We start from the raw sequence: 11,933 nt of genomic DNA on the forward strand, positions 1-11,933 counted from the left end.
ATTTTTAAAATACCCCTCACACATCAAAAGGACCCTTCATCATTGGGGTCTTCCCGCCCCTCTACGGGATGCGGCGTGCTACAATCTACGACTACGCGGGAGCACTGAATTTCAAGACTATGCGTGGTGCATGTGAGGGTTGGGTGTGAGTATGTGGTGGAGAAATTTGATTAAAGTGAGTGAGTTGTTTAAAAAGTGCCCGGCTCGTGGGGATAGCCCATTAAACTGGTACTGTTAAAAAGGTGCAGGTCGAGGTGGTGATGTGATATTGAGCGCATCGCCTCGTGGGTGTGTCGACATGTTTCGGAGATCAACTCCTTCTTCAGGACAGGGTGCCCCACACCCACCTGACTCACGTGTTTCTAAATAACGGTGTATTAAAGAAAAGAAAAGTAATGTAGTGCCTACAAATGATATGAAGTTTTCGCTAATCTGCAAATAGCTTTCTTTTGCAGGTGCAAGGCCCCCTGAGCCCCCGAAGGCGGGGGGGGGGGGTCAATCTGGCCCAGTGACTCGACGTATGGGGTCAGGGTCTCCTTCTGCCCCCCCCCCTGTGTATCCACAGCTGATGCGTCACTGGTGGCCTTGCCCCCCCACCCCCCCCTCAGGGAGCGCCTCGAGGCGGCTCTGCGGCGCTTTGCTCCACTCCCCGTGAATGGAGAGGCCGCGGGCCCGGGGCTCTCCCTCCCCCCGGCCCCCTCTAGACAGACCCTTACCTGAGGAGAGGCGGCCCCCGAGCCGAGCCGGTCACCCAAAGCGCCTCGAGGCCTCCTCCTCTGCTGCGAGGCGCACATGCCTCGGCGAGGCTCTCTGCGCATGCGCCTCCGGACAGTGCCTCCCATCGCGTGAGGTGCGCGGCTCGTCTCTGCGCATGCGCAGAACTCTCCGCGCATTCCTAATTCTATACGCACGCTCGAATCAAACACGAATTCATGTATGCGCATGCGTGATTGGGGTGTACGATTGAGTGCGCATGCTCCGTTCATCCCCGTAGAGCCCGCGAGCTGTAGATACCTGTTCAAGAGCTCTGGATAAAGCGTTTCAGCTCTGAGCATGCGCAGTGAGGCAGTGCTTACTCTTGTCTCTGAGATAGAACAGGCAGTGTGCGCACGCGCAGTAGAAACAATGGTGACCTGACAAGTTTTGTGTTTTTACCCAAATAATGATAGGCATTGCTTGAAATGGAACTATCGAGGTGGAGGCAGGTATCAGAGGACGTGTCTGCTATAATAAGTGCAGGTGTTCTGCCATTAAAAGCACTGAAGTATTTTTATTAACCATTCGATTAATTGAAATCTTTACAGTAACACCATCTAAAATCAATGCCCAAGCCTCCCCTGTTTTGTTGCAAGATCCTTTTTGCCTTTAAACCGGAGGCTGGTTTCATGTTACACCAATATTACAATAAAACCCATTAAAATAACTGTCTGTCTTTTCTTTACCCATTGATGTTTTTGCAGGTCCTTTATTGTCCTATAAACTGTCTCTCAGTTTCAGGAGCCAAGGAATAGTGTATTTATTAACTTGCTTCCAAGGCCTATCTAATTAAGTCGATAAACTTTGCCATTCTTGCGAGAATATATGCTTTTGTTTCCGAAAGACACCAGTCTGACACGTCCTTACACAATATGATGCCGGAGTCCCTTAGTATAGGACGAAGCAGCCTTTGTCGTTCACTCATCAGTTTGGGGCAGCAACATAAAATGTAAAACCAGGATCCCTGTGATAGTTACATAGCCGACAGGAGACTGCACCATCTTCTTGCGCCCATACTGGATTCAAATCTGAAATTCTAAGGGCCGTGAGCCTCATGAAAAGGATTTTCCTGCGGGCTTGGGCCCCGAGTCCTTCCCGTAAGTACTGTTGAGCTTCCCCCAAAGTATATGATTCGTCCAGTGCCAACGCGATGGTATTATGGTGCAGTGCAGCGCGATCCTTTGCGAACGAAATGGAGCGGGCTTGCTGTTTCATATTTGACCAGGCCTTTTGCAAGATGTCAGCTAGAGACAAGCTATCAGCTTCAATATTTAGGGTCTCTAGTGCTTTGCCCAACTTGATTTGCCAGGGGGAGTCCTCTTCTTTGAAGATTATTGCCTGATGATATTTCAGAGTGTTACTCGAGGACCCTGATGTAATACTTAATTAGGTCCTGCTGAAGGGTCAATTCTGGTCTACAGAGCCCTAATTCCAGCCGGATCCTAGTGTTCCTTGCGTACCTAGGAGGTTGTAACACCGACTTGTGGGTTTTAACCTGAGCGGCTGCTACTAATTTGTCTAAAGCACCCGGGAATGCCAAGTGGCCATAGTTAATAGCCGAATTAATTTTGCTTTTAGCACCCTCAGCATGGGATCTGCTGTCAGGCTGGACAGGCGTTGGCTTAAGTGTCTCAATTTTAGGATTACACTGTTGGTTTTGGCAATTAGGTGTTTTGTATGTCTTGCCGGAGTAGTCCTCTCGAATAGCCAAACCCCAAGTTAATTATAAGCTGCTATTGTCCCAATTCGGTGGTCTCCCAGTTTCCAGGTAGCATGTTTTTTGTGGGAATATCTATCAAATATCATTATCTTCGTTTTGCTCTGGTTGACTGTCAAGCAATTTTCCTTGTTGTACGTTCCCAACTCCTTTAAAGCTCTTTGAAGACCGACCTAGGTGTGATCCAACACTACTGTATCATCAGCGACATAAAAAGCACTGGAGGAAGCATAGGACTCCTCATAAGTGGCTGGGTGTCCTTGTATGAAACGAGCCTAGAGGCACAAATAGAAGTCACAAGAGGGTGCAGATAGCTGCAAAGTTTTCAGTTTGCTTTTATGTGACATTTCCATTCTTTCAGTGCGCTTGCAAGTGACATTAAATTGCCAAACGTGCAACACTTTGACACATACTACTCATAGGAAGGGTAAAAAAAAATATTCTAGCTAGCACATCAAGAATTTTCAATTCTATTTATGACACCAAGGCAAGCATTATGCTTCTCTTACTTCGCTTAGCTTAAACAGCAGACAAGGAAAACTTCAAACTATGTAACCCAAGAGCCTTAGTGACCCTTCTCTCCACCAATCACATGTAACCAGTCCCATAATATATAAGGTCCACAAACGGTAGTCCGTCCTCTTTCTTTACAAACTAAACAGTGTAAGTCCATAAACTCGAACCACCAACAGAACTCCACGGGTCCCTGGCTCTTGTCCACCAATCCAACTCCAACGTCCGACCAGGAACTCCGTCGTCATCCACTGAACCGATCTCAGGCATCTCCTAAGCACCTTCAGGTCGCCTTGGAGGGAATCACATTAATTTAGAACAATCAAGTTAAAATATATATTAAATATATCAAAGGTAACCATCAGTAATCTGTAAAATCTTCAGCAGTACCTATGGTGGGATAATCCTCACCTCTGTGTCCTTAATAGAATTGAAAATTCCTGATGCGCCAGCTAGATTTTTTTTATTCTATGTCAGGGAATGAAGGCTTCGGAATATGCTAGCTTAAAGTTGAGCCACCACATTAGATGTAACATCAATAATAGAATTATGATAAAAGACATTGAATGTTGAATTCTCAGACCAATCTGCTGCGGCCATTATGTCCTCCAGTCAAGAACCAGTGAGCAATGCTTTTAAGGTCCTAGCCCCTTCACAGAATGTAGAGGGAATGGTCTTTGACTCTTGTACGGGGAGGAAAAAAACTCTAGATGAAAACCCTGAACTGTCTGGAGGACCAATGGGTCATGGGTAATCATCTTTTAATTGAGTTGAAATAACTGTATCCATCCTGCCACCAAAATTTACAAAGATGGAAAAATCCTTACCTGCATAAGAGGCGTCACAAGAGTTGTCTCCTCCTCTGTATCCTCCACGTTGTGCTCGACCCCTGCCACCCCTGTTGCAGGTGGGGTAGAAATTGGAGCATGGGGCACCGCCACGTCCTTTTGGCTCACAGACTCTTGAGGCCAAGAGGTGACCTCGGAAAGGCGCTCAGCCCCTATAACGTCCGGCCCTGGTAAAAAGGCCAGTGTGGAAAACCTTCTTCAGGGGAGTTTGGGCCTTATCAAGCGCTGAGAAAGTGGATACATATTTGCCCAGGTCTTTGACAAATGTATCCTCAAATAAGAGGCCGTTGGCCAAGGAACCTGCCTCGTTGGAGGCTAAATCCACCAGCTGAGGGTCTATCCTCATTAAGAACGACTTTGGCTTTGCCCAAAAAACATAGGGCTCTTTGTGCCCATTCCAAAATTTCCGTTGGATCCAGGCGGAATTGAAATCCTTTGCCCTGACTGCCAAATCTAGAATTTTTGGTGAGGGGTCCTGGTGCATCCAATACCATGTACCGGCAGCCCTTCCAGGCCCTATCCAACCCCTTCCTTGGATTTTCAGTGAATTATGTCAGGAAAGTGGCATGTTGGGGCCTAGCTCAGGGGTCTCGGTCACTTTACCAAGAAGTGAGGTGCGAGGACATTCCAATCTCAGAGTATTGTGCACCTCGCCCTCAAAGCCCTGTCTCATATTTTCCTGCACGTAGTGTGCAACCTCTGCACAGGGGACCCACTCCGTAGACCTAGGATGGATGATGTTCTTCGGATCAAAGCAAAGGTTCTTATTCGCTGGGGCTTCAGGCACTACATGGTTGTTTTTGTGGGAAACATCTTTTACAACGCAACTTTTACCATGCAGTGCCTTTACGACGCAACTTTTACAACGCAAACCATTACAACGCATGGCGCTGGGGGGCGCTCTAGGATAGAGAATAGGTTTAATTTACTATCCAACACCTTCCCTACTATCTACGGGGACTGGAGTTGGAATAGTAAATTAAACAATTCACTATCCAGCGCCCCAAAGCACTATGCGTTGTAAAGGCATGCGTTGTAAAAAACGCGTTGTAAAGGCATGCGTGATAAAAGCATGCGTTGTAATGTCATACATCCGGTTTTTGTGTTTACGCTTGGTAGGGTGAGGCACCTCCTGTTTCTCCTCAGAGGATGAGGTCCTGGATGAGGGGGATGATAGAACCGCCGTCACAGGACTGGAAATGGTGGGAATCTCCAAAGCATCTTGCCCAAAGGCCCTGTCCTACCCATGGTCCCAAAGGACTGCTGATAGCACCTTCGCAGAAGAGGAGTTCTTGGAGGCCACCTCCCTGGCAATGCCCGGCTCCCTCGACTGTTACTCCCTGATTAAGGAATCCCTATGGATCCTCCCAAGATTAATCTCCCATCACATTTCAGAGGTTGGGCAAAGGGCCGTAAACCTTGATCAATGTGCGATTCACTGATTCCTGCACATGAGAATCAAGGGCCTCAACAAGCTGCTCTTCCATGTGGTGCTTGTAAGGCACCTCTTCATATTCCGTGTAGTCATTACAGGTCTCACCCTCCTCGGCGTAGTACGCCATCCTGTTAACAGAGGGGTGGCAGCGATTACGGGGGAGAGTATGCCCAAGGGTGAAAATAGTAATAATAATAATAAAAAACTGACTGTCTTAGGGCAGGAGCCTCAAGTCAGTAATCGCACTCAGCACAGTCACTGAATAGGTAATAAAGAGAATAAAGTGTGGAGGGATAATCCGGCTTGTCACAGCGCGAGCAGCCGATCGGAGATTACTTATCCATGCGTGGCTGCTCACACATGCGCGAGCCTGATGATTCCATGGGATCTTATGACATTGTCGCATGGCGCCATGTAGATGTTAAAGGCGTTAAGGCTCAGGGATGATCTTTGAGGTACTCTGCGGATGAGGTTCTTGCGTCCGGAAGTGCAGGGTGGGTGCCTGACTCACTGGGCACCGTCTGGGAGATAACAGAGGGGTGAAAGAGATTACGGGGGAGAGTATGATGCCCAAGGGTGAAAATAGTAATAATAATAATAAAGTTATAGTTTTTAATCAAGAACCATTAGGGAACTAAGAAGCAAGACAGTTGTCAAGTTAAACCTGGACATGGCCTAGATTATTCTAGAGCAACATTATAGTCCATCAAATCCCACACAATACGTTGAACCACGATGTATCCGTTTTTTCTGGTTTGACTTCGTACAAATCAGCCAGTATCCATTTGTCTTTCCTTATGTTATGGCTTTGTTTTTACCTGTCTGTGCATTTTTCTGAACTTTGTTAATAGAGCTAACTCGACATGAAGGTATTGGAGCGCTTTACATGAGCACCAGTTACACAAGGTCATATTCATTGTTTATAGGCGCGGGAAGATGAAGTGATTTGCCCACAATCATAGGATGTCCAACCAGACCCAAGACTCAAACCTGGTGCCCCAGTTCCAGAGTCTACAGCTCTTGGCGCAATGCCACATTCTGGGTACAGGGAGGCGGTTGGAAGAGAGACGCCACTTGAAGGATTGACGCCTTATGGGCTCGAGGTTCCAACGAGGCCTCGAGCTAAGCCAGAGCCAGGCTTCAGGCTCAAGCATGCGTCGAACTTTCAGTGGCTCGCCCACCTCAAACCATGGGCCACTGGGATACAGACATTTCTGAGTGTAAGCGGAGGCGCCTGGGCAGTGGGCAGGCCTGATGGAAATGGGCCTGATATCTGCTTGGGGCGCCAGCACACTGAAGATAGCTGGCTGGTTTTGTTTAGTTACAGCCTGCAGCACCTGGTCCCAGAGGAGCTACAGTATGTGCGAGTAATGTGAATGTGGGTGTACTTGTAAAGCGCACTGCGACTCCATGGAGTATCCTGGCGATGTAGACCGCTGGGTAACCCGTCCTGGTTTTCCCTGTGAGATGGTCCCTTTCTGGGTATCTCCAAGGTGAAACCAGGCATCCCCGGCGTCTGTGGGGGGCCGTTGTAGAGATGAGGCAAGCTAATGCCCAGAGTTGCCGAGTGTGATCCCTGGTTAGAGTAGGCACGAGGTGAGAATTATCGAGTCCGTTTTTGACCTTGGTCCACGACCCTGCCGCGTCGGGAATTGAACCCTGGTCCCGGGCCGTTCTTTGCTTCCGGGTCTGCCGCCTCTAACCAGTGATTCAGAAAAGGGGGTGGTGATGAACAGAGTGTCTGAATTAAGCAGACCACTCTTACCCAGTCCAAAGATCAGGGCTTGATCCATCACCGTTATTTAGCTCACTGCCCCATCCCAGCTCAGAACCTGAGTCCCTTGCTCATTGCACCATCAGGATTCAAGCAAGCCGGGCCGACGACGGCTGAAATGCCAGAAACCGGTCCCCGGAAGCTTGTTTCCTTCCCAGTATAAGAATTGGCTTGGTAGTTTGGTTTGCCCTGTTCCCATCATGCACTGGGACAGGAACAGACTAATTTGCATGTAGCCAGGTTCTGAGCTGGGATGGTGCAGTGAGCTAAAAAACGGTGATGGATCAAGCCCTGATCTTTGGACTGGGTAAGAGTGGTCTGCTTAATTCAGACACTCTGTTCATCACCACCCCCTTTTCTGAATCAGCCTCTAACCAGTGGGCCACACCACTCCACTAATGCATAGAGTGATGCAGCCACCAGCACCACAATGCATTAGTCTAACACCATATACAGGGTACTTAGCCGGGCTGTTGTTAAAGGTGAACTTCCAACCCTTGTAAAGCACTTCTTGACCCCTTTCTTTCACACCTCAACCAGTTGAAACTTCCTGGCTATGCCCCTATGGGGCTTCCTCTCAGGTGGATTAAAGAGGAAGGAGTTGTGATTATGCAGCTTGCATACAACAGAGCACATGCAGATCAAGATCTACCCACGCCGCACTGAAAATGTAGTTGCATGTGATTGTCTTTGGAAGAAGTTTGAAAGATGAGAATGCCTGGCATTGTAACGAAGTGCACAACAAGGCAATATAGCCTTCTGGTTTTCAATATGCACCCATGAATGTTGGACCTGGCACTTTCAGTGTTTGTTGGTGTGCTTTCAGGGCGCTCCAATGTTCTTAAATTGGGGAACAAGATGAGGTGAGCTGGGACAAGGCGCATCGAGCCGGAACACGGCGCATCGAGCCAGGACAAGGCGCATCGAGCCAGGACAAGGCGCATCGAGCCGGCACGAGGCCCATCAAGCCGGGACGAGGCGCATCAAGCAGGGACAAGGCGCATCGAGCCGGGACAAGGCGCATCAAGCCAGGACAGGATGAGGGAAGCCAGGACAAGACGCATCGAGCCGGGACAAGATGAGGTGAGCCAGGACAAGGCGCATTGAGCCAGGACAGGATGAGGGGAGCCAGGACAAGGCACATAGAGCCAGGACAGGATGAGGGGAGCCAGGACAAGACGCATCGAGCCGGGACAAGATGAAGTGAGCCAGGACAAGGCGCATTGAGCCAGGACAGGATGAGGGGAGCCAGGACAAGGCGCATCGAGCCAGGACAAGATGAGGTGAGCCAGGACAAGGCGCATCGAGCCGGACAAGGATGAGGTGAGCTGGGACAAGACGCATCGAGCCGGGACAAGATGAGGTGAGCCAGGACAAGGCGCATCGAGCCAGGACAAGATGAGGGGAGCCAGGACAAGGTGCATTGAGCCAGGACAAGATGAGGGGAGCCAGGACAAGACGCATCGAGCCGGGACAGGATATGAGGTGAGCCAGGACATGGCGCATCGAACCGGGACAAGATGAGGTGAACCAGGACAAGGCACATCGAGCCGGGACAGGAAGAGGTGAGCTGGGACAAGATGCATCGCGCCGGGACAAGATGAGGTGAGCCAGGACAAGGCGCATCGAGCCGGGACAAGATGAGCGGAGCCAGGACAAGGCGCATCGAGCCAGGACAGGATGAGGTGAGCTGGGACAAGACGCATCGAGCCGGGACAAGATGAGGTGAGCTGGGACAAGACGCATCAAGCCAGGACAAGATGAGGGGAGCCAGGACAAGGCGCATCGAGCCAGGACAAGATGAGGGGAGCCAGGACAAGACACATCGAGCCAGGACAAGATGAGGTTAGCTGGGACAAGACGCATTGAGCCGGGACAAGATGAGGTGAGCCGGGACAAGACGCATTGAGCCGGGACAGGATGAGGTGAGCCGGGACAAGGTGCATGGAGCCATACATTTCCTTTATTTTCACGGGTCCCACTTTTGGTCTTGAGGCTTTCAGAGTAAGTGTTACGTTTCTGTTTTTTGTGCTTGTGTTTTTTTTTGTTATCACCATGCATAGCTGGTTTATTTTCTTTTTCTGAGGCATCGCCAAGGTTTCTAAACTTAGGAGTACATTAACAAATGTTTTGCGCAAATGTAGTGACACTGTACATAAGAAAAAAACTGTGAATGCAGCAGAAAATTGTGCTTCACCACCGCACCACCTACGAAAACAATAATATAAGTATCCGTTAGTCTGTAAATATTTTATAAAGAGCTGACTCCAAGACTTATAGATCTCTAATACTCCTCGCTCCAGAATACTTTCCAGACTTGCAACGGGGATGGGAGAACTTGATGGTGAGTGGCAGGAAGCCCGTCTGGCTCCCAGAGAATTGTCCATCCCTACGCGCCTTTGCATTATCCAACTCAGTTACTTACACCTCATCCGCACGACTCCCCGTCGACGACATTGAGCTGCCAGAGCTCCCCAGGCCCGATGGGCAGTGTCGCTTATTGCTTGATGACTTCTTTCCCATGGTATGGGCTTGTGTCTTTCTGGGAGGGGATAGGAAGGGAGTGTTCCCTGGTTCTGGATCGCCGGATTCACTTCACGCCCGGGTTGCACTCGTGGAGGAAGCTGGGAGCCGAAGGATGCGCAGAGGTCTTTTGTTGGGGTGACCACGCTGGCGGCCAAGCAAGACATTGCCCGCCAATGGGAATCTCCAGCACCCCCCTCACTGGTGGAATGACAAAGGAGTGTAGATTGGGGCACCCACCAATTACGTTCAATCTTATGAGGCAGGCGGGTGCCCTCAGAAGCATGACAAGGCTTAGGGCAGGTGGTGGGAGTACCGTGGGCTAGATGCGTGACCCGGATGTGTGGCATCTGCTTTTTGTGCTTCCAGTACTGAAATGCAGATGCTTTCACTGTGATTTTGACAACCATATTTGTATGCTCGATATTTGTGATTCTTACGGTTAAGTATTGATATTTTTGTTCTCAATGTTTAATTTCTGATATTTGTGCATCTAGATATTTGTTGGATCGATATTATATCAGTGATCGGAATTATTCAGCACTCTCCATGCCACTGTCGTCCAGAAATGCAAGAATATAACTAGGTACATGAACAATAATGTGTTATGTGAACGGAGGGACTACAGTGAACCGATGGAAGGACCTTGGGATGTGTTATGTTGTGTAATACATGTAATACCACTTTAACTATGTTCATTCCACATTCCACCTCTTAGAGTTCTTACACTGAGTTCTTACCTATGTATTCTAATGTTATTCAGTTGATGCTGACTGCTAACCTGTCTGGCTGTGTACCTGCTCTATCTTACATTAAACTTAAATTCAACCTAATTGAAGTGTCATCTTTCAATATAACAACTGGCGATGATCGGGATTTTTTTTTCCTTCTCAAGAAACACCTGGAAACCGCTTTACTTGATTTTTCAACTGAACGAACAGACATAGAGCAGAGACGACGTTAGTGGTGTTTGGACAGCACATTGGGGACTGCATCTGCGACGTGCGACTGATTCCGGTGAGCGACGCTTTGTCTCAAAAGAAATATTTAATTTTGGACAATTTCTCTAAATATTTCAGCGTCAGAGACATTAGCGCTCGAGCGCTTACCGTTGCATTCTTTGAAAAGGATATTAAATGCGCGCGTCTTCTTGTGACATCCTCAAGCTTGCTAGTTCTTCACCGAAGCCTCGCTGCTATTCTACCAAGGTCAGACGTTCGTTGTGAACGTGGCGCATCACGTAATGCGTGACAGCCATTTTGAATTGGGCAGGCCTACTCATAATTACTGAAATAACACGAAGGACGTTTTGATACCGATTTTGGCACCCACAGGTCGGTTTTTCATAGCGGTTGCAGGTACTTTTCATAAACGCTTTGAACTATGCTACTGAATTTATATAATTAACGCTTTGAAGAATTTCGAAATTTTTATGGAAATTGGTGGTGAAGATTGGACAGTGTAAAAAAAGCTTATTATTTCCTCTAACTGGCTCACTGAACAATTCCACCATAAACAGCTTTACTGGCAACTTTAGTTTATTTTACTTCAACAAGCATCATTATTGACTGTTTTTTTTATTTTATATTTCAACATGAGTCAACAAACATTTTCCTTAAGTAACCCTCAAGAATTCTGGTGTAAAAGTTCTGAACCAAATTTGAAATGGTTGGAGTGGAAAGATTATTTTTTAAATTATATCGAGACTGTAGATTCAGATGGTAAAATGTCTGCTGAACAAAAGAAACGTATTCTTTTACACTCTTTGGGTCCGCAAGGTCTCAAATGGTATAACCAGATGAACAAACCTATTGTTGGGGGAGGGGATAGTAATGTTTTCACCGTAGCACTGTCTAATTTAGATAAGTACTTCTCCCCAAAGGTATGTATCGGCATTACGCGATACAAATTCTTCCAAAGAAAACAGTCTAAAAGTGAATCTGTTGACGACTACGTTGGGGAATTTAAAAAAATGGGAAATGACTGCGCTTTTGGTGGGTTACTGGAAGATTTAGTTCGTGATCAGGTTGTAATGCATGCTAACAACCCTGCCATTCAAGAACGTCTTTGGATGAATGGCGATGCTTGTTTGGATGACATTTTAGCTTTAGTTCGTAAAGCTGAGACATCTAGTAGATGTGCTAGTGCTTTGAAATCTGAGAGTGTTAACAAAGATGTAGTAGCTAAAATAAATTCCAGTTCGAGAAAGAACAGTAGCTTTAAACAAAAGAATGAAACATGGGCAAAGCCAAGGTATAGCGGCAAATCTCCCAAATGTTATAGGTGTGGGAGTTCTGAACATCTGGCTTTTGCCAAGTCATGTCCTGCTAAAAAGAGTAAATGTGGTGCTTGTGGACTGTACGGTCA

The 11,933-nt window shown here is 47.7% G+C and overlaps 1 protein-coding gene across 1 annotated transcript in view; it reads right to left on the reverse strand.

Moving 5' to 3' along the window:
* LOC144799855 (uncharacterized) overlaps positions 1–848 on the reverse strand; it is a 41,449-nt gene extending 40,601 nt beyond the window's left edge. Inside the window, exon 1 of the mRNA XM_078671437.1 lies at positions 717–848. Coding sequence (XP_078527563.1) covers positions 717–842 — 126 coding nt within the window. The 5' untranslated portion in view covers positions 843–848. The remainder of the gene's footprint in view (positions 1–716) is intronic.
* Between the last annotated feature and the right edge of the window lie 11,085 nt (positions 849–11,933).

The sequence above is a fragment of the Lissotriton helveticus genome, chromosome 12, assembly GCF_964261635.1.
Source record: "Lissotriton helveticus chromosome 12, aLisHel1.1, whole genome shotgun sequence".
NCBI lineage: Eukaryota > Metazoa > Chordata > Amphibia > Caudata > Salamandridae > Lissotriton > Lissotriton helveticus.